At 34.5% G+C, this 23,809-nt stretch overlaps 1 protein-coding gene across 1 annotated transcript in view; it reads right to left on the bottom strand.

The window, feature by feature from the left end:
• PALS2 (protein associated with LIN7 2, MAGUK p55 family member) overlaps positions 1-23,809 on the bottom strand; it is a 102,206-nt gene that overhangs the window by 14,467 nt on the left and 63,930 nt on the right. The window contains exons 3-8 of the mRNA XM_065883743.1: positions 19,597-19,749; positions 15,745-15,897; positions 14,491-14,718; positions 3,245-3,376; positions 1,289-1,388; positions 884-952 (exon numbers count right to left, since the gene is read on the bottom strand). Of these exons, the coding sequence (XP_065739815.1) occupies positions 884-952; positions 1,289-1,388; positions 3,245-3,376; positions 14,491-14,718; positions 15,745-15,897; positions 19,597-19,749 (835 nt within the window). The remainder of the gene's footprint in view (positions 1-883; positions 953-1,288; positions 1,389-3,244; positions 3,377-14,490; positions 14,719-15,744; positions 15,898-19,596; positions 19,750-23,809) is intronic.

The raw sequence follows: 23,809 nt of genomic DNA, 5'->3' as shown, positions 1-23,809 counted from the left end.
GGTAGCTCCGAAGTCAAGAAAGCACTTTAAAATTATCAATTCTTTTGAGTAAGCCTCCAGAGCCTTCTGATTCTAAGAGCTGCATTTCACTCCTATCAGCCTTTATAACTGAAAAGAATAACTGTGGTAGGTGTCATATTTATCTTTATTTAAGTCTAAAAGATTTAAGAAAGAATCCTACTAGATCAGGCTAAGATTTGTTTGGTCCAGTATTATTTTTCCAAAAGTATCATGGACAATGTTATGGCAGAATACAGTTGCCCTTAATCACAACTCTTTCTTTTATTATCTTTAAAAAAGACATTCCAGGGGCTTCCCTGGTGGCGCAGTGGTTGAGAGTCCGCCTGCCGATGCAGGGGACACGGGTTCGTGCCCCGGTCTGGGAGGATCCCACATGCCGTGGAGCGGCTGGGCCCGTGAGCCATGGCCGCTGAGCCTGCGCGTCCGGAGCCTGTCCTCCGCAACGGGAGAGGCCACAACAGTGAGAGGCCCGCGTAACGCATAAAAAAAAAAAAAAAAAAAAAAAAAAGACATTCTGTTCTGTAGAAATGACACAAGTTTCTATCAAAGTTCTTGAACAAATAGTTTCAATTGTCACATTGTTCCTTCATTAATACAAGCATAAATCCTAACCAATTCATTTTCTTATAAACTATGAGTATAAAATAAAGCACACTAGTGATAGTGCAAGTATATATATCAGGATTTAAATAATGCCTGTATATTATTGTACCAAGTGTTCACATGGCAGTCCCTTGCAGCTGGGTACTAATCTGAATTAATTCATTTAAAATTATACATTTAGAGTGTATGCCACATTGAGAACGATATAAAGCTATTTCATACTACACTTGGATTTCTCAAAAATGTATTTAAAACATACCTGCATTTCTGGTTGTGAGATACATCATCTTTTTCTTTTTTTTGCTACTTATGGTTCCACAAAAAGGTCCTGAAGGATGACAAGGCAAATATAACTTAAACAGTATGTCAGACTATATACACTGCCCTGTGGTGTTCTATAGGGGTGGGAGAATTATCTTCCCAGTGTTGCATCCTACAAAGCAGAAGCAGGCAGGGGTGAGTTGAGCCACTGAATTCTGATACAATACCAGCAGGTGGCAGAAAGGGAACAAAAAGTTTACTTTTGAGAGCAGTACACTAAAGCAGATGAGAGGGATTAATTCCAGATATATTTTAAATAAATTCATCAGCTAATTCAGATGAAAGAGGCAAAGAAAGGTGGCCACAAAGGACTACCTGTTACTTATTGTATCGAGTTCATCACCTGAATTGTCCCAGTCTCTTCTAACAAATGCCTTTCTCTTCTCTTCCAGGAACTGGCTTGGAATGAGACCAGCGCTTCCTCCCTCTTTTACATGGCTAGCCTAGAATCAAATTAATGAATTGTATATCTCAGTGATCAAAATTTGAGACCACATTCTAATAAGTAGGACAAGCAATAGTCAGTTAAAAAAAAATCACGTTTGATCTTAAGAAACTGACCTTGATATTTAAATGCACGGCATTGTCAGGATATTGAAACACTTTAGTACTGAGGAATCAATGGGTACCTAACCAGTGTGCTATTTGGTAGTGAATTTTTAGACCAAAATACAAAGGTATAAGGCTCTTTAAATTACTAAAACTTTTTATTTATAATACTAAACTAATGAGAATGGAAAGGAATAAATGCTGTTATGTGTTGGCACCTAGTTAGGTGTTTGTTATCCAATAATCCTACTACGTTGGTATTTCCTGAGGCCAAATCAATGGGAAAAAAAAAAAAAGAGACAGCACTGGGAGAACAGAGTGGAGAGTTTAGTTCATGCTACCAGGAATCTGAATATCCTGAGGGGGAGTAAGTTTAAAATAGGTAAAACCTCACCTACTGTCAACAAACTAACTTAAAATGAAACCCAAAGAAGTGCTATTTCAAAATAGTGGCTGGAGAACTGGCTGCTAATGGCTTATCCCACAACATTAGTGACTTTATCCTTACAGCTAGCACAGAAAAATCCAGTATCATTTTTAGCAATTAAAATCCTGAAAAATACAATTAGAGTAATAGATGACAAACATGCAGGAAGAGATTGAGATAGATAATGGTGACAGGTGATAGAGAAAACTGAGAGATGGCATTCACAGAGAAGGGAAAAAAGAGAAAACTGGGAAAGTTTAAAAAAGGACACTGTCACAGAAAGATTTTTTTTAGATGAGTTCTAAGAAGTTCAGTGGAAACCTCTTGAAATCATGGATTCCATTTAAACTACTCATTTCTTAGTTCTCTCACCACACTGTGCCCTTATACATCATAATGTCTTAATTTAAATTTAAGGACATATTAGCAAGACTGTTCTTATTCTTGTAATTCATTCCCCCTTAGAAGTCAATATAACTTATTAGAGGTAATGTGAGTTACTAATGTCTCCATTTAATTCAGAACTTAGTGCTAGGTACCAGGTCCTTTTCTTTCACACTTTGTTCCTTAATGAGACTCTCTTTTGCTTTTACAGTTTAAGCGATTTTAGACTTTGTTTCTACAGTTCTGAATACTGTGGTTGCTAGTCAATGTAAACAAGTACAAAACCGGACTTATTACTTATGCTAGAGTTTTCTGAAAACTGTATTAATGGAAAGGAAAAGGAAGACCATCGCACACATCTTCTGGAAAATGGAGGGCGGAAAGACAGTGATAACACACATCCCTTTCCATACAAACAGATTTCAATCCAAGACCAAACAACACGGATGATAAAGCAAGCCTTCATTTCTCAATTACTGAGAAGAGGTGGGCAAATGGATTTAAGACCTTAAGAAATTACGTTTTATTTGTCATGAATGTATACATAGAGGAGACAAGAGGAAGATTACTCTACCTACAGTAAAAGACTCCTAGTTAAGAGGAACAAACACTAAAAAGGGATGACCCCCAAGTGAGTTGTTCCTACCCAATACTATATTTTACTGCAATCACATGTGGAAGAACTGACTGGTCTAGTCTCTAAACCAAGGGAAGAGAACCACAGGCTAGTTAATTCTGCATTTATTAACAGCTACTCACAAATTCCCTCTCAATTTGGTCTTCTGTCCACAAAATTAGCAGCCATGAAGCAGGAGCTGTTCATGCAGGAAAAATCATTGGAACAAATGCTAATACCTTCTTCCTGAATATTCAGATATTGGCCAGATCTAAGATTAAAAATAAAAAGGCAGTTGAAGAGATTTTGAGAAGCATACTAACCTGCCACCAGTTTGGGTCTTCTCTGTTTACAATCTGAAGAATTTCTCCTTTTGAAAACTTCAATCCTGCTTCTTTGCAGGGTATCAGGTTATCATTGTATGGATTATAATCAAAATGACATTTCACAAATACCTAAAACACAGCACAATTAAAAATACTAGAGATGTATCATTTGTCACGGGATTTCTGAAATCTTTTTCAAAGCACTGTGATTTAATTGTAACTGACAATGTATTTAGTACTTCAACTAAGGAACTTGTTTTCCTTAAATAAGTATATAATTATTAGAACATTAATAATTTGGTATCAGAGAAGAAAATAAGAAATAAATGTTAGTACTACATTAAGTTTTTGTTTCTATTTTTAACTCCTAATTGTAAATCAACGGAGTTTGACAACTGTTTTCTCCCACCATTCTTACACTTTCTCTCAATCTTTTCACGTGATTTTCCAACCAACACTGCGTAATTTTTACGCAAGTAAATACTACTTTTTAATTAACATTCTGAATTAATATATGCAGCTGATTTAAGGCATGTATTTCAGATATAATAGGACTGACTTAAGTTTCCTGAAGCAAAAATTAAATACTAAAAGTTCATATTGAAAACAGACCTGAAATATATTTATTAAACTTAAAAAACAAAATACAACCCACTTTCATCCCTGGTAATAACATATATTTTTAATCACACAGATTCACACTAGCCAAAATTAGTGCGGAAAATACTTTTCTGGAATCATCTTGCTTTGATGTAAACGATCAGCATTAAATTAATTGTAAAACAAATACTGAAAAAGCCTTGAAACTATTTTCCAATTTAAATTCATTTAACCACACAAATTTCCTTTAAATCTGTTTTATTAATAAAAGTATGTCAATTATCACTATTAGTTATGATCTCCAATATCCAAAATATTGTTTATTAATTTTAATTTTAATTAAGTTAAGCATTTTCAGTATTTGATGGCAAGTTCAGAGCAATTACTTTCTTAATACAGACTTTTTTCAGGCATATTTATAGAAATTCAAATTTTATCTGCTAAGGAACTGACTTAGTATTAATCAGCAGGTAAACTAGCAGGAAAGCACATAATTAGTCAAATAACAATGTTATTTTTCTATTTATCATACTTCTATAAATATAACCAAACAAGATATTCAAATAACACAAGCAGATATATTACATTATTAGTGTACTAAAATGTAATGTGATGGATGCACATTAAAATAATTTAAAAATAAATTTGGGAACATGACAAAATTTTAGTTACTTACAATTAGATGATTTTGACACAAAGCATTCAGAATATTTTCAATAACTTTTGAAAGGCTAAATATTAATGCTTAAAAAAATCAGTAAGCCAATAATTTTTTTCCTGATATAGAATTTTAGAAATATCTCAAAGGCAAGCATACAAACAGTATTAAGATTGCTAAAATGTGACAAGTGGCTAACTTGACAATGGCATGCAGCTCAATGTTTTGGCAATGGAAAATACCCAAAATGATTAAGTGTAATTAAGGTAAATTTATCTGGCTGATAAGACAGAAAAACAGAGTACAAGAGAATCTCCTGGAATGACATCATACCTGATGGACGTGTGATGGATGCCTCTCCATATTGATGCAACTCTAAAAATATATTTTTCATTGCATAAATAAAGCCAAACTTTAAACTGATAATAAATTAAAAAAATACAAACTACTGGCCCATATTTACTTCACTCATTTTGGTAAAGCAACTACTTCCCTAATTAATTGTCCACAGGCTATAACACCTGAAAATGATACACGCAAAAGTTAGAGGTGTTTGAGGCAAAGAAGGATATGGATGTGCAAAGTTGTAAAAATACTTGGATACTCCTTACTTCTCGAGAAAGCTGCACTGAATTAATAGTAAGAGGATCCTGTCATCTAATCATGAATGTGTTTATTATTCTTATCTGTGGGACAGAATATATCTTATAACAAAAGGCTCAGACTTTCTGAGTTAGTCCAAGTTTCAAATATTCATTTCCCTACTCTCATCAAATTGTTCTGGAAATGTCATTATTTGTCAAACAAACCACATCTCTCCAATATAAAAGATTTCTGGAAGAAGCAATTCTATTTTTTCATTAACCAAATTAGTTTTGGAACATTACTCTCAAGCTCAAAAACTCAAATTAAACTAGTTTTGCTCTGAACTTTGAAAATTTGTCTGAAAAATCAATGAACCCAACCTTTGATCTAAACATTTTGTAATGACCTTTAAATCACAGAGTTTTGACTAGATTTAGTATAATTGTATTTTGTTAAGTACATTTTAAAGTGTTTCATTAATAGGCTATGAATGTTAACTGTTCATTGGTTATTAAGAAGTTACTAAATACAACTGGCTAATATATTTCAATCTCATATTCTTCTTATCTCTAACAGAACTGAATAACCAACAATCTAAAGTAGAAGGAAGAGAAAAAAGAAAGTACAAATGGCTTTTAAACACAGGAGGAGATGTTAACCTCACTCAGAGTAGAAATACAAATTAAAACTATACTATAATAACATTTCCTTCCTGTCATATTAGCAGGAATCCAAATATTTGATAACATTCTGTAGATAGGAAAATGCCTATTGGCCCATAGTCCTAACAGGTTGGTGGAAGAACTGGTTTAATCCCTTGGGAGGACAATTCAGCAAAGCTATCAAAATTATAAATGCAAAAAACCTCTGACCTAGTAATCCACCTCTGGGAATGTGTTCAACGGCAGTGTTACTTAGATATATGCAAAATGACTTATGTAGAAGACTATTAACGATTGAATATGTCCTAATCACAAAAGATTGGAAGCAATCTTAACTGTTTAACAATAGGGAGTGAGGACTAGACTGGTAGTAGATTAGGAGGGAGATTTCAGCTGAATACATATTCCTATTTCTTGACTTCTAGAACCATGGGAATGACTCACCTATTCAAAAATTAAATTCTTATGGTAATGAAAGTAGAGATAAAATGACTCCCACTGACTAAGAGAAGTAACAAGGACCCACCCTCTAAACTGAAACAACTAAAATACTGGACAAAACATATGAAATGTTGTCAAGACATCAGACAACGAAGACAGTGATCCCTAAAAACTGGAAATAAACAAGATGAACTATACAATTGCCCCAATTAACTGCACAGAAAAAGTTTCCAGGCTGTAACCCAGGAAGGGGGACGCTAGGTAGAGCCTGGTGGTCTACAAGTTGAGGAGATGAGCTGAGAGACAGGGAGATCAAGGGGGTTACAGTGCACAGAACAGAGTGACAGTGAGGAAAGGGTTACACAGAGAAAGGGCTCAAGAACTAGAGGACTCCCTCCAGCGTTCAGCTGAATACTGGTCAGTGCATGTCATGAGTACGATCAGGTAAAGAATCAGCATTATGGGGAACAATATCAGGAGGTCATGCAGGGTCAGAAATAGTTTCTGTTATCACCAGTGTGAGTGGAAAAACCTCATAATTCATGAAGCATTCAGTATTCGGAAGGGTTTTGCCCTAGATTTAATCCTACTCTGGTTGCACCTAACAAAGCTTAAGCACAATCTGAAAGGATCTAACTGCTCCCACATAATGTAACTATCCTAGAACAAAACCTGAGAGTATTTCTAAGAATACAAAAGTATCTAGCACTCAGCAAGGTAAAATTCATATCTGGCAGCCAATCAAAAATAACCAGACATGCAAATAAGCAGGAAAATACAACCTAAAATATGGAGAAAAATGAACCAATTAAGAGTGACCCGGAAATGACAAATGGGACTGATTTAGTAGGCAAGGACATTAATATAGTTATTTTTAACTTTACATATTGTAGTCATATGTTCAAGAAGCTGGAGGAAGGATTCGGCATGTTAGGTAGAAACACAACAGATATAAAAAGGTTCCATTCAAATTTCTAGAGATGAAAACAAAAATATCTGAGATGAAAAGTACACTGGATATGATAAACAGACATTTTAGAAAAAAAATAATAAATGTGAAGACAAAGCAATAGAAACTGTCCGACATGAAAAAGTGGGAGAAAACAAGACTGAATAAATGAAGAGAGTGTCAGTGAGCTATAGGACAACTTCAAGGAGCCTAATACGCATAACTGGTGTCACCAAAGGACAGGAGTAACAGAGGAACAGAAAAAATATTCCAAGTAATAACAATCAAAAAATTTCCAAATCTAATGAAAGAGTCTTTTTAACAACTGAAAAGAAACTGGAAAAATTGGATACCTACATGCAAAAACAAAAACCCCAAACCAACGCTTTGATCCATATCTTATACCCTATATAAAAACGCAGTGTAAATGGATCACAGAGCCAGATGTAGAGTGTACAATTATAAAACTTTTAGAAGAAAACATAGGAAAAAATCTTTATAACCATGTGTTGTACAAAGATTTTTTCACACAGGACAAAAGCATGATCCATTTTAAAAAATGGACAAATTAGACTTCATCAAAATTAAGAATGTCTGCTCTTTGTATTACAGTGTTAAAAGAATGAAGACAAGCCCCTTCTCACTTGGAGAAAATCTTTGTAAATCATAATTTCGATAAAGTACTTGTATAAAGACATAAAGAACTCTCAAAGCCAAATAATAAGGAAAAAAACAACTCAATAAAAAATGGATGAAAGATTTGAAGACATCACCAAAGTAGTCATAAGCATGGCAAATAAGCACATGAAAAGATGCTCAATATTAGCAGTCATTAGGGAAATGCAAATTAAAATCATGATGAGACACCATGACACACCTATTAGAATGGCTAAAATTATGAAGACTGACCATACCAAATGCTGGTGAAGATGTACAGTAATTGCAACTTTCCTATAGTGCTGGTGGGAATGTAATTAGTACAACCACTTTTGAAAACAGTATGGCCATTTCTTTACAAGTTCAACATATACCTACCAAATGACCCAGTACTTCAACTCTTAGGTATTTACCTGAGGGACTTACATGTAAATGTCCATAGCATCTTTATTTATAATAGCCCCAAACTGGAAACAACAAAAATGTTCATTAGCCAGTTAATGGATAATCAAACTGTGGTACAGCCATGCAATGGAATACTACTTGTTAATAAAAAGGAATCAACTACTGATACACATAAAAACATGGATAAATCCCCAAATAATTAATGCTGAGTGAAAGAAGTCAGATTAAAAAAAAAGCAAAATCAAAGGATTCATGTTGTACGAATCCATTTATATAAAAATATATAAAATGTAAGCTAATTTATAGTGACAGAAAGCAGAGCAGTACTTGCCTGGCATGAAGGTTGGGCTGGGGGTAAGGAGCAGGCGGGGAGGATTACAGTGGACCCAAGAAAACTTCTGGGGGTGATAGATACGGTCACTGTCACGACTGTGTTGAGGGTTTCATGGGTACATAATAGATATGTCCACATTTATTAACTGTATGCTTTAAGTATATGCTATTTATACAAACTTTATCTCAAAGATACCTTTAAAAAGTAAAGCTAAAAATAGTCAAAGTACTGACAAAATCAAATATTGCACAGGAGTATGCTGTGCCTATGCAAAGGATAATAATTAGCAGCAGAAGAAAAATCATCAAATGGATAAAAGGCTGGAGAAACATCTCCAATCATGATCTTTGTCGTAAATCAGAAGGAGGCTGGTAATTTGTTTGGGAATGTGCTGGCTGAACATGGTACGAGTGCTCCGTACACACTCTCAGTCTGAAACCATAGTTTCAGGTCCACCTGAGTTTACACATCAGAGTAAGTGACAAGGTAGTGAATACAGTGATCAGAGTTGCTAAGAAGTTCTCTACAATAATAACAGATAATTAAGGGAGAATGTTATTTTTCTAAAGATTTTCAAAGTGTATGAACTCAGCCTATTCAAATGCACACACACAAACAACATATTTTGAGATCAGCAAGGAAACTAGATTATATATTTGGTTTAAAAAGCTTTCAGGGGCAATTCACACTTCTGTATGGTAAATAACCATACATGGGCCACAAATTTAAGCTTCTGTTAGTTAAAAAAATATATTTTTTAAAATTTATTAACCTGGCTGCTCTGAAATCATACTACAAATAATTCTTAATTTACATTACACTTGAGTCATTAGTTCATGCAAGGCCTGCTTTTATTTTTTTATTTTGTTAGTTTTAACAATATAATAAAAGCCATGAACTTGCCACTCAAAGCAGAGGCTAGAAACCTACATGGTCCTCCTGCCCACATTCCATCCCACCACCCTCGCTTCCCCAACAATGAAGGTAACCCTCATCCTGAATCTTGTGTCCACAAACTCCTTGCTTTCTTTTTTGTATAGTTTTATTAAACCTATATGTAATCTGTTAAAGTATATATATTTAGTTATTTAAAACAAAATAGATAGTATCATGCTCTGTGCATGTACTCTTTTGGGGAACTGACATGCTTGTTAACATGTTTCTAGCTGTACATATTGCTCTAAGAAATTATGTGTCTTAGTATGTGTAAACACTCAACCCTAATAATGCTAAACCTTTTTCCTCCCAACGTGGTTATACCAATTTGCACTGCCACCAGCAATGTAGAAGAAATACTCTATATTCACAGCTACATTTTTTGCCAACTGAATGTTATAAAATGGTATCTCACATTGTGACTTTTAATATCTCTTCATATGTTTACTGATCATGTATCCCCTTTTACTTGATTTGTGTATGTAGAGTTTCATATATTATCCCTGTGAATAACCAGTTTCATTCACTGAATAGTCTTTCTCACTGAAAGACATATCTCTGTCAGATATCAAAGAAATGTATGTGTGTAGGTCTCTTTCTGAACTCTCTCTTCCATTGTTCATTCTATCTAGTCCTAAGCCAATAATACCATATATCTTAATTCCTACACATTAATAATAAGCCCCTCTTCCTGCTTTTCTGCCTCAAAAGTGTCTTGGCTATGCATCTTATCAAATACCATGAAAAAACTTATTGAAATTTTCACTGGAATTTAACTGAATCTACAAGTCAATTTAAGGAAAACTGATATCTTCATAATATTGTCTTCCTGTCCATGAACATGATATATCTGTTTACTAAGATCTTACTAATTTTTTGTGCATGGAGGTCTTGAATATTTTTGTCAGATTTATTCCTAGACATAAATGTGACATTCTCTGACTCTATTATAAATGTCCTAGTTAATTTCTAGATGTTTACTTATGGCATATAGAAATGCAACTGACTTTTGTATATTAATCTTATTTTCAAGTATCTTGCTAAATGATTTCTAATAATTTATACTTTGGGGGGGTTTCAAATAAAAAATCTTACTATTTGAAAATAATATTTTATTTTCTCCTTTCCAAGTCTTTTGCTTCCATAATTAATTTATTTTTGTCTTCATGCGCTTATGGAACTTTCCATAAAATATTGAACGTAAGTGGCGCTAATGAACATCCTTCTCTAGTTCTGAATTCTTTTAACGATGCAATGACTTTATTAATCCTTGTTTTAAAACTTTATGTTCTGGCTTCTTTGGCTTAATGAACTGCAAATAAGTAACTGTATAAACAATAATTTATAAAGCAGCAGTGTCCAAGAGCCTCAAAATTTAAAATATTACAGGTTTCGATATTTCACTATATCCTAAATAAGATTTTTTAGGAGTCAAAATTCTTGAAGTTTCATTTTTGTTTTTTTTTTTTTTTTTTAAAGAAGTGGTCAATTCCCTTTGCTTCACTGTTGGAAGCCTCATCAAAATTCTGAACAAGATCACCCTCCTCCCCAATAGCAAGTGGAGCTTTTCCATCCAGCTTATGCCAGGATCTTGAAAGCTTGTTGACACCAAGCTGGTCTAAGATTGGGGTGACCTTTCTGTCAAGGGCTTTGTCTCAGCATGGCTGGTAATGGTGAAAGTGTTTGCTGCCAGAGACCTCTGAGCGTCAGGACTGTTAAGGTGGATCATCACTCCCTGGTTTGCAAATACATTTACCTATTTAAAAGTCAGAGATACTGTTTATTCCTAGTTTCTTTAAGGAGAACTGAAGATTTTTTATCATCTGTGGTAACAGATATTTGTAATATCATCTGTTACTCTATATATCATCTGAGGGTGGTTCCTTTTTATCCTCACAATTATGCCTGAAGTTTGGCAAGGTTTCTCTTGGTTTATGGTGGGTTTTTCTCATCTTAGGGTGGAAACTGGGCTTCACAGGGGCCTGGGGTTGGCACTCAAGTAGTCTCAGGCAGACCAGCTTAGACTCCAGTTTCTGATTTTAAAGAGAAATGCTTCTAACAGTCAACTATTGAGAATGTTTTAGGTTTTTTTAATTAAAAAAAAAAAAAAAGATTAAGGAGGTTCTTTCCTGTTCCTAATTTACTAATCTTTTTTAAAAACATCGTAAGTATTGAATTTTATCAAATTCTCTACTGATATTTTTCTCCTTTAATCTGTTAATGTGTTTGGTTACATATATGGATTTTCTAACATGAAACCATCCTAGCATACATAAATCCAACTTGGACATGTTGTAGTATCTTTTTAATATATTGTTAAATTTCATTTGCTAATATATTACTGAGAATTCTTACATGTATATCCTTGAGTGAAAAAAAACTGTAATTTCTTTTCATAACATTTTTGGCACCTGGGTCATAATGGCCTCAAAGAGAGAATTCCCATCAATTTGGCCTTAAAGAAATGGAATTTTAAACAGCTTTGGAAACCCAACATACATGTAAATTGGAGAACTTCAGAATTAGCTGCAACTTCTAACCCATTCTGATCTTCAAATTAAAAATATAGATTCTTAGGTCTCATGAAAGATTTTGGAGTTTTAGTAAGCACCTCAAATGTTACTGATAAAGATGATCCACTGACCATGCTTTGAAAAACAGCACCCTGATATGGAGACTTCCTGGCTTCCATCTGCTCTCACGGCAATAAGAGAAAGAGTTAAGACAGGCCCAACAGGACTACATGGTGGAGCTTCCAGTGAGTGAAAGAGGGGCAGAGTTGGAAAGGCTGGAAGCCCTTGATTCCCATTAGTGTCTCTTAGTAAGAGGACCACAGTGTGCCCAGGACAGTCATATTCCAGCATAATTAGTAATCATTCCCCCTCTCACTTTAAAAATGTCCCGGTTTGGCTGTGTTTTCTCTCTCCTGTTGGAAGGCTCCATGTTAGAGTCTTCTTTTTTATGGTAAGATAGGTCTGAGACTGCCTCAGGCTTGGATGGAAGCCCTCTCCTTTCCCCATTTCAATGCCCTCTCCCAGTTCTGAAGGCTAAATAAAAAGCAGAGTTTGAGAAGGCACAGGACGGACAAAAATGTATGCCTAAGATAAGGCTAAATACCCTTGCATTTCACATCATTCAGACCATTCACCAGGTGCACAATCTACAAAGGAATTTGGGCCAAAGCCCTAGCTACTAATATCACAAAAATTACTTTTTCCCATAAGAGTCCATCATAGCCATGGTGAGCTGGTAGGATTTCTGAAGTGTGAACCACAGGGGAAAAAGAAAATCTTTCTATCACAACTAACATATAATTTAAAAATAAATACATAAATCTTAAGTTCTACTTTTCCAATCTACTCAGGTGCCAACTGAGGAAAAAAGTAGTCTGAGAGGTACTAGTTATTTAAAATGTCTAATCTCTAACACCAGTTCTTTCATGATTCTTTTCCTTGAAGACAAGGTTTCTACCCTTCATTTGAACCAAAGTTCACTATAAGCCTCTGTATTTTCAGAAATCCAATTTACATACTAAAATTCATGACTGACTATTCTTTTTTTTTTTTTTTGCGGTACGCGGGCCTCTCACTGTTGTGGCCTCTCCCGTTGCAGAGCACAGGCTCCGGACGCTCAGGTTCAGCGGCCATGGCTCACAGGCCCAGCCGCTCAGCGACATGTGGGATCTTCCCGGACCAGGGCACGAACCCGTGTCCCCTCATTGGCAGGCGGACTCTCAACCACTGCGCCACCAGGGAAGCCCCATGACTGACTATTCTTATCCTCCAAAGAATATAAAGCAGGTATTCAACACACATTATTTCAAAGAATTGTATGTAAATATAAACACTAGTCTTTTAAATTATATTATCAATATTAAAATAAAATATACCGGCAGTATCTTATGTAAAAGACCTATAATTTTATTCACACATGAAACAATAAATTTATGGAATAAACCTGAATAATTAAAGGCATCTAAAACACTGATAGATATTTCCTATGTCTTCAGTATCTAGATTCAACAACCCTCTCTCTCCTCAGTTCCAACATGCTTACCATAATTGTCAACTGTTCCTTCGCCATTACTTTATTACTTTTTCCTTCTTTACCACTTCTTTACAATCACAACACCACCACCTCATCACCACCATCACAACAATAGCAGCAACTACTTGCTGAGCACTCAGGATGTGCCAGGTGCTGCTGTGAGACCTTAATGTGAATTAACTCATTTGATCCTTACAACAGTCTTTTAAGAAAAGAAATATCCCAACTATATAGATTAGAAAACAAAAGCACAGAGAGAATAATCTAGTAAGCAGTGGCACAGGTATCTGAGCCAAAGCAGTCGTCACAGCCTTCCATTAGAGTTGCCTTTCACAAATTACCCCACACCTTCAAAAATCTGCTTCCTGACTACATGATCTCATCTCTCTCCTTTCTGAAATTCACTCAACATAATGAGGTTAGATGATCACTGTCATTAAAACATTCCTCTGCTTAATAATCTATTTTACCTAAAAATTAGTTACAAAATGTAGACCAAATGCGTACAAATCAGGTGTTCAAGATTCTTTTCATTCTGGACCTATCCTCTCTCTATGGCCTCATTCTCTATTTAGCCCATCAGAGGAACACTAAGCTAGAAGTGATCAGGACTACATGCTTATTTTCTCACACAGCCTGGAACATAACAGGTGTCAAAAACATTTGCTAGATTAATGACTAAAAGGGTTTATGGTTTTTCTCATACCTAGCTGTAGGTTACTGAAATGTTAGGGTTCATGGTATTCACAAAGAGATTTCTTTCCTAATTCCTTTTGAATAGTAAGATGATATTGTTTAAAAATCCAAAAATTCACCCATGACGAAATAAGGCACTTCAGAACAATTAAACCAGATAGTTTTTTCTCTTCTCTTCTCTTTAGCAAAAAAGTAGCAACTGGTGGCTCTACCCAACAGTGTGATTAAAGAAATAAAAGCATTCTTAATATTACCAAGAACTTTATTACTAACCTGTTGAGGAATAATGGTATCTCTATAGCTTGGTAAAATTTTCAGGGTGACACTTCCACTAATATTTTTCAGTAATTCTTGTAATTCCTTTGGGTTGTTTCCAACCTCATGGCCATTGACTTCTTTAATGATATCTCCCACATGAAGCAGACCCTGTCGATCTATCATCCCTCCGTGAAGGATTCGGGCAATTACCAGATCATTATTTTCAACCCTAAATGTTACACCCTAAAGGAAACAAGGAATGGAATTATTGATTTTAGGTTGTTAGGAAGAAATCTTAAATAGTCATGAACATGTATGTGTAAGAAAATAATTCCAAAAGTAGGTAAGTGAATCATTCCTACTTTTCCCACGTTCTCTCCTGACTCAATACTCTAATCTCATTAAACCATGTGCAACTGTGATAACATATACCAGGGGTCCGTGGCCTGTTAGGAACCAGGCCGCTCAGCAGGAGGTGAGTGGCGGGTGAGGGAGCAAAGTTTCATCTGCCGCTCCCCATCGCTCCCATTACCGCCTGAACCATCCCCCCCAACCCCATGGAAACACTGTCTTCCACAAAACCGGTCCCTGGTGCCCCAGCGGTTGGGGACCGCTGACATACCATCCCTTAAAAAAGGACTTCCATGGCAAGGGTAACTGAAAATGAAACGTATCTTAGCTTGCATTCCACAGGATGAAAGGAAGCTTGAAGGAGCAAGAAAACATATTTGTGCATTCTGATGGCCTTGCTCCCAGCTTTTCTCATTTTTCCACTTCACTGTTCTTATAGTCAGAGCCCAGAAATAAGCATGTCAACAGGAAATTGTAAACTTCATTACTTACAGAGTCCTACCAATGTTTTCAATTTTTGTTAATTAATTTTTATTGGAGTATAGTATAGTCACTTCAATTTTTCATAACAACCTTCTTCTGTGTTTTGATACTATAATTAGCAAGCAACCTGAGTTTATTTCTTCAAAGGGTATAGGAAAAAAATAGTTATCTTTTGAAATTTTTGCTACTCGTCGGCAAACTTCTTCTCGCCTCTATTTCAGTTTAACTTTTAATTTTGGTTTAATTTTGCATGCTAAATCAAGTTGAGAGAGCATCAGCTGTGTATTTTATACACAGGCCAAAAAAGACTGATAAAACAAACATGAATGAAGTTTTTATAATGATACAAATTATGAAAGAGAAAAAAAATGAGATAGAGTAGAGACTCAGCCACAAGTATGTCAGATTTAAGAGGGCACTGACTTATCAACTCACCAGTGGTTCCCCAGCTCTTTTGTGAATACCAAGAATACGAATGGCATCTACTGGTAATAACTGATTATTCATAGAAGAATTATTCATTTCTGGGCTTGATGGAGGTGACTCATAACACTTTGATGCCACAATATCATGGGCCTCCAAGAGTGACTAGAAGGATTCAAAACAGCCTGTGGTTATTAATTACAGATGGAATAAGTTATTAAAAATAACTTAGTTCATTATCCCAGTAGAGTACTAAAAATTTCCAAGGCACAATTATTAAATTCCCAAATATGAGTTAAATCAAGTATATACAGGATCTTTTTATGACATATAAGCATGTATCATTTTATTTATTATCAAACAATACTGCATTCCTTGTTTTAAAAGATCTGAAGAGACTGACAGTTTTGTGACTTTTTTAGAGACTGATAGTTCTGTGACTTTTTTTTAAAGCCTTATGTTTAATGGAAACTGAACCTAGATGTCCAAGTGTGATGCAATAGAGGCAATGAATTTCATTGCCACCACTGTCATCACCATCACTCAATATTTATCAATTCCTATTTGTTAGCTATCATACAAATTCAAATGGCAAGGACCGTAAGTTTTATCCTAAGCCTGTTGTTAGCAACACCACGTATTTTTCACATGTACAAAATGTCTGGATATCTTAAAAAGATATCCAGTGAATAAAAATTAGCATCTTATATCAGTGATAAGAAATTTCATATTACTAATAAAGGTATAAAATTTACATTTTTTGGGGGGAAAAAAGAGCCAGTAATGGTCCTGAATATAGTACACTTTTACCTCCTACATTTACTGTATATGTGCTATCTTCATGGATGACTTTGCTCTAGCTTTCTAGGAATTTCTTATAATTTGGGGGGTTATATTTTATTTATACTGTAATTGTGTATACTCAGCTTAAACCTAAATTAAAAAAATTTTTTTGAATGGTGGGAGTGCAAATTCAAACAAAAAAAAGATAAAAATAAAAGGGGGAAAATGTCAACAGGTTCAGAACAGAAGCAATCAGTATACGGGCTTAATTGCTAATTTTTGGTCATTTCATGAAAATAGTATAAGAGACTGAAGAAAAATATTCACAAATCCATATATAAGTATTATTCCTATACATGCTGGAAGTTACTCAAATCACTAATCTGGGCTGCTTAGTTTTTACCGTATATACTCTTCTTAGGCAATATTATCTACTCCTGTGACTTGAACCACTGCTTATACACTGAGAACTCCTTTGGTCCAGAACTCTCATGAGCTTCAGATTCATATACTAAAAATCTGCCCACAACTGGCCAAAGTCATGATAATTTGACAAATCAAAACAAAACTAAGGATTGTAGAGGATTGAAACATACTGAATTAATGAAAACTCCGTAAGTCCACAATGCTATTTAAAAAACAGGACTGAAAAAACCTCCTTTGTTACCATTTGAGATTGCTATTTTCAACAATTCTTTACTTTGAAAGTTGGTAAAGAAAAGAATCTGGCATTTCCCTAACTTTTCAGTAGGAAATGCATTATAGGTTAACTAAAACAGCTCAGTTGATGAGGAAAAGCTCTACTTTATATAAGAACACCAGCTAATAAATGTAGAATGAGAGAATTTGAAAAATGTCATGTTGCAACCTCTAATGAAAATATTGATTCAGGCAAGGATTATTAATTTATGTTTGTCAGTAGGTAAATGGTTGAAAGGAAACAGCATTTGTATAATGCTAGAATAATAACATACTAGATTACTTCCTAGTGGAAAGGCTTTCAAGGGTAGGATCAGGCTGTCATTGCTCTTAATCAAGGACTAATCTCAGCAACAAGAGTGATGGACCAACCAGGTATTATACGTTGTCTGATGTAGATTAATTTATGTTGTATCACCTTACTTAAGATGCATTCTAGTTCCAAATAATTAATTTGAATCATCTTTTAGGTAAAACTTCTGTTTATAAGAAATAGAAGGGATAAATAAACAACACAGCAGGAAAGCAACCAGCTAAATCCAGGGAGTGGATTCTGCAGGAAAATGGCCTGGTCTCTTCCATGGGTCAACATCATAATCAAGGGAAAAAGGGATGGTCCACCCAGATGCCTCACATGGACCTAGGTTGAAAACTCATATGCACAAAGCACCTATAAAGAATATTTTGGGGGAAATGGAGATGTGTGAATACAGAATGTGTACTAAATGAGACAGAGGTCCACTGAAATGAAAAAGTGGAAATCAACAACTGAAAAAAAGGGTAAGTTACAAAATAGCTTGTGCAAAATGATTGCAATCAGTAAAGGAAAAAATATGTATGTACATTTATGCCTAGAAAAAATATGGAGGAATATGCACTATGGTAGTACAGTAGTGGATTGGGTAGTAAAAATGCAATGTCTTAATTTTTACTTGTTGCCATTTCATAATTTTATGTATTTATTAAACTTTATATAAATTTATGCATTAAATTTTAAATACTTATATAAAAAATATAGCGTGCTTGAAAAGCTCTACCAGATGCTTCTAAGGTATTGCAAACTTAATATGGCCTGTTACCTTAACATTAACATGTCCAAAACAGTTCTCCTAGAGTGGATGCCATCAATTGTCTGTCAGAAATCCTGTCCTTATCAACTTCCCACATTTCTCTTCTGCAGCTGTCACATGTAACCACTCACTAAGCCCTATTGATTTTGCTGCTTAGAACTTGAAAATCCTCACATTTCCCACTATCTGCACTGCTGTCACAACTTCTTGCCTTGGTACAAAACCATCTGGCTCCACAATCTGACCTCTCCCTGTTTAATAACCACCACCACCCACCCACCCCCGCAATCCCGAGCCAAAGCTTCCCAATGTCCTCAGGATAAAGTCCAAATAACTTAGTATGCCTTATAAGGCCTCAACTAACTGGCCTCTTCACAAAGGTGTCTTTGACATGTGTTTGTATTTTTTGTACCTAAGATACAGATTTACGTAGGAACCACCTCACTATAAATGTACATAATTTTTGCAGTAACATTGTTAGAGAGTCACAGAAAGTCTCTGAGAAAAAGCAAAGGGGTGTTGCCATTTGATTTTTAATGCTAAGATTTGCAATGGCAAGCAGGTGACACTTTATCCCAGGACCATTTATTGAACAGTCCATTCTTTCTCCACTAAAATGTACTATCTCGGTCATAAATCAAGTTGCCATTTGTCTGTGGATGTATTTCTGGGGTTTCTATTTTTCTAATACTGCCCCAATACCACACTGCCTTAATTACAGGTTTATAAGAAGTCTCCTCGACCGCCTTTTCTTCTGAAACTGATTCTTCTTTGGTAAACTGGTAAACATGGACAAATGCTTAAATTGCATTTATTATTATTTTTTTTTACCTATGGAAAGTATGCTATGTCATAGTTTCTATCATCATACAGCTAGCTCTCTTTTGTTCCAGGGTCATCAACTGCACTCCAGTCTTAGAAGCAATACTGAAAATGTATACAGCTAGTCACAAGGAGGGCTGGGAAACAGTGGTAGTGAGGAAGAAAAATGCACTATCACAGGGAGAAAAACGTCCCCAGCATGTGGTGTGATGGTGAAGCAGGGTTGTTGTTGTTGTTTTTTTTTAATTACACAAAGAAAAATCCATTCTGATGTATTTCTGTGACAGACCCTATACATCTGTATAGTATGTGTGTCTGTTTATGTAGTCCCAGCAGAATGGGATATTAAAATATCTAAGCTGGCATTTGCAAAATATGGCCCTAAATAATCTTTAAAAAAAACATCATCTTAAACTGAAACTTAACTACTAAAGGAGAATATCTGGGGAATATAGGGGACTTGGAAAGAAGAGCAATAGGGAAAGTTTACCTGGAAGTGAGGCTCCTTGAGTATACCAACCAGTTCTGCCACATTTTCATCCACATTTATTAGAGGAGTGATATCTTCAAGAATTTCATTGACTAATTCCAAGTTATTATCACTGACAGCTTCTAGTTTTGAATCTTCTAGCCTCTCGTGAGCCTGAAAAGACAACAGTATATTAATAACACACACTGTTTTGCTCCAGACCGCGGTTTTCTTCTTGATTTGTTTCCTTTTTATAAAGAAAGTTTTAAAAGATATTACTTGAAAGTTTGATTCATTGCAACCAAATCTTTCAATGAGAGGTAATATATAGATTTCAGAGTAAATGTTATCATGCAATATAATAAATCTTGGCCTCTATTCCTACCCTAAAAGTAATGGAAAACTCATTTTTATAACTAAACCATGAAAAAACTGAATAGGCCAATGATAATTTTAAAAATGTATTAAATTTCCTACCTGACAGAATTTCCTAATGACTTTCTAGTCTAGACTCAAACTCTAAATGATACTGTTTATGCTTTATTAAATGATTAAGCATAATAAAAATAAAAAATAGGAATGTAATCGTTATATGGATTATCATTAAAAAATAATGAAAATCATTTTGAGAACCCCAAATGATAATGCTAAAGCTACCACTTTCCAATTTTGAAAATTCAGCAGAAAAAGGCAATTCAGGGAAGGCAAGTCTTGAACTGAGCCTTGAAGAACCATATGATCTCATTAGGGGAATGATCCCCTTATGTCTCCATATCTTAAGCTGATCTGTTTTTTTTAATCTCACAACATTTTCCACAGAAAATGAACCATGAATCATACTGTCACAGGAAATACGTACTCCTAACTAAATCCTTTAATAGTGGGAGTAAAGCAGAGTTTTAAATTCAAACTTAGAATGAACACTAAGCAGTCTCTATCTTTTAAGTGTTGTTTTTCTGATAAATGGTTGCTGTCCGATTTTGAAGAACAGGTAGAGCATAACTATAAAGATTTAGTTTATAAATGAAAACATGCAAGATGACAAATCTCACACTTAACATTTTAAGATTCAATTCTGTAAGTGACGAAAAATCCAAATTTCAAGCGGCAACAGTATCAAACTTTAACTTATCCCTATAATCCTTTAGATGTTATTTCTACCATACGGAGTAGATCCTTCAGAGTTCTAACACATCTTCTAATTTTTTTAATTTTTAAATTATAGTTTATTTAAACAAAAGTATCATTTCACATGTATCAATGTAAAATTGTTAATGAGCTAACAATCTTGGTTTTTGTATGTCATCTTCTAAATGATACACTTTCTAATTTTAAAAATGCATTTTTACATTTAAATGTATTTTTCCAGGTAATTCACAAGACTGAAATAAGTTTAAGTAGAAGAGAGGGGCTATACATTAGCAACATTTTAAAGAAACACCTCTGAAGAAGAAATTTTAAGTCATATGAAATAAACTGATACAGAAGAAATTGTAACTGTTATAAAACAAAGAAAAATGTCAAAAGACCAAATATAATTTAAACAGAGGAATGAGTTTCTATTAGATTTAGATAAGAAAAAAATTAAGAAGACTAGAGAATGCCACAAAGAGTGAGAATAGGTAAATTTATAATTTTCTTAAAGTGTAATACAAGCCTAATAAAGACAGGATGATGAAGACATTCAACATGTATCACGGAACAATTATCACCATTGGGAAAAAAAGTAATGTACACAAATACTTAACTCTTATAAAACAAGCTAGAATTGCTAATTGTTTTAATACAAATATTCGTTGTTAATAAATCTAATGTAGCATTGTTAACCTTGCAAATACTTTTAATACTCTTATGGTAGCATAAGAAATCTTTAAAATTAGGAAGAAAAGTACTTTAACATTTACTGAGGGCTTTTGTTTTGTGCCAGGAACTATATTCTCAGCACATTACGAGATTGTGTGTGTGTACTCAGCAAAGGTAGGTGTGTTATTATCATCTTCACCTTATAGACACAGACACTGATGATGCAAAATGAGATACAGTGATTGCTTGAGTTCACACTACTAGTAAGTGGCTAAGTCAGGTAGCCCAACATCAAGGCTTGAGCTCTTACATACTAAAGCTTATTCGACTTTTATCACTATACAGCCAGCTACTCTATCATCATCTTGCAGTTAATTATTTAATCTAAAACATTATGCATTACTCTCACTCATTTAAATGTCTGATATATGCTCTCATTGACTGCTAGTTGAGTTGTTGCTTCTTAACATGGCTCTTCCAGTCTAGATGTGTTAAGTTATACTCTTATGGTTCAAGAATACCACTCACCCTTTCAACCTTCACCTGTTTGCTCAAAGAGCTATAAAGATCACCTGTTTCTCCAGGGAACAGATAATGACTGGCTTAAAATTTTCAGGTACTAAGCCAATATAGTTTCTACAATATCCTATGTTACTTTACATATTGGTAGACTTTGATTAAATTCAAGTCTTTGGGAAAAGTAAAGGAACAGAAACGATCATTGACTTGAAAACTCTTAATACACTTCCCCTCCTTTCTATGTCCACTTACCTTATTGCTCCCAAATTCGGAGAGGACAGGAGGGAATGTGGAAAGACTGATGGCAAGAGAGAAAGAGGAAGTCAAGTGGAGGGCAGAATTATGCTATAAAAATAAATATACCTGAAGGTTTTTGCACATCAAAAACCTGGTACAGGCTGGTTTTATGGTAGGAAAAAAAATCTCACTACACAATACATAAATTCTCAGAGGAAGAGAAAGTTTTTAAGTGAAACTGCAGCTATAATTATATTAATACAGAAAATTAATTTCTGAGATATAGTTGAGTTCAATCAAGATCAATTTTAGTTTTTCCAAGAAAGCAAATACAGGTCCATATTTGTTAATATGTAACTTTTTAAGTTCTAGGATAATGTGAAAGAAGTTGAGACCTTTATTCACTTTTTAAAGTCAGAATTTCTTTAGTAGCTCTCAAGAGGCAAGTACCAAGCTGAATTTAACTAACCAAACAAAAAAGACAAAGGAAATACTGAAAACGGACCAGAGAAACAGATATGAATCACATGCTATCTGAATAAATGGGTCTTGCTTCCTTTAAGAAAAAGCATTATTAGAAAGCTAGCAGAACTCAATAAAAATATATGTCACCTGCCACAAGTGCTTGGAAGAACATGCCATGACTGGCTTTCTAGACTTGGAGTTGATACAAATATAGCCTAAGCCCTCTTATATGTCCAGTTCTGAGAATCCTTCACCACTGCACTTTAGAAAAATGAACTGCAGAGAAGAAAAGTTCTTTCAAAACTTCTGGGTATTTTACCCAAGCACAGTCCATCTATGCTTGCAAACAAACAAACAAAAAATTTTAACAAAAGTTATGCACTATAAGTGACAAATACCTGGTAATGATAACGGTATTGCGATTATGTGTAGTAACCTTATCTTTCTCCCTTAAAAACAAAAGTATCATAAATTTTGTTTCTGTCTTCTTAGAACATGGCCAAGTATATTGTAGTTGCTCAGTAAGTATTTCTTGAAAAAGCTAAGTAAATAGGAGATAAGATTGACTGTGGTCAAGAGACATCCTCTTCTTTTATTCTAGAGACTTTTGAACAAAAAAGATAAAGAGAAGTTCACGAGTAACCAAAAAATAAGAATTTGAGCTGAAAGTAGAAATGAGACAGAGAGAACGGAGAATTCAATTTTTATTTTGCTTCTGCATACATGATATAAAAAAGGATGAGATCTGTTCTGTTGAAAAAAATGGATGAAATAAGTGTAACTAAATTAAAACTGAATTCTCTAATGAGTAAAGAACTTGTCATCTAGTTAACCAAAAAAAGTTCAAATTCTTAGATTAGATAAACTATGTCTCAAGGCATTCAGGGAGCTGAGCCACTCTTAGAGATACCTGTAGAATTAGGAGACCCACACAGATGTCAAAAAACTAAAAATGGGAATCTTATACTTTTTAAAAGGAGAAAGGGCTTTTTAAAAAGCTTGGCTTTAATAGTATTCAGAGAATATATAAAAGAATGTTTTTATAATCACTGAGTGGGAAAGACATAACTATGATGCCAAATCCAGAAGCTATAATTTAAACAAACAAAAACAAGCCCAATAAAATAAATGGCATTGAACATTTAAAATTGAACATTTAAAATTTCCTGTCAAAAATCAGCAAAGTCAAAATGCAAATGACAAACTAGGG

Source organism: Phocoena phocoena, chromosome 9 (genome assembly GCF_963924675.1).
Source record: "Phocoena phocoena chromosome 9, mPhoPho1.1, whole genome shotgun sequence".
In the NCBI taxonomy this organism is placed as follows: Eukaryota; Metazoa; Chordata; class Mammalia; order Artiodactyla; family Phocoenidae; genus Phocoena; species Phocoena phocoena.
This window is presented reverse-complemented; position numbering and strand designations above follow the sequence as displayed.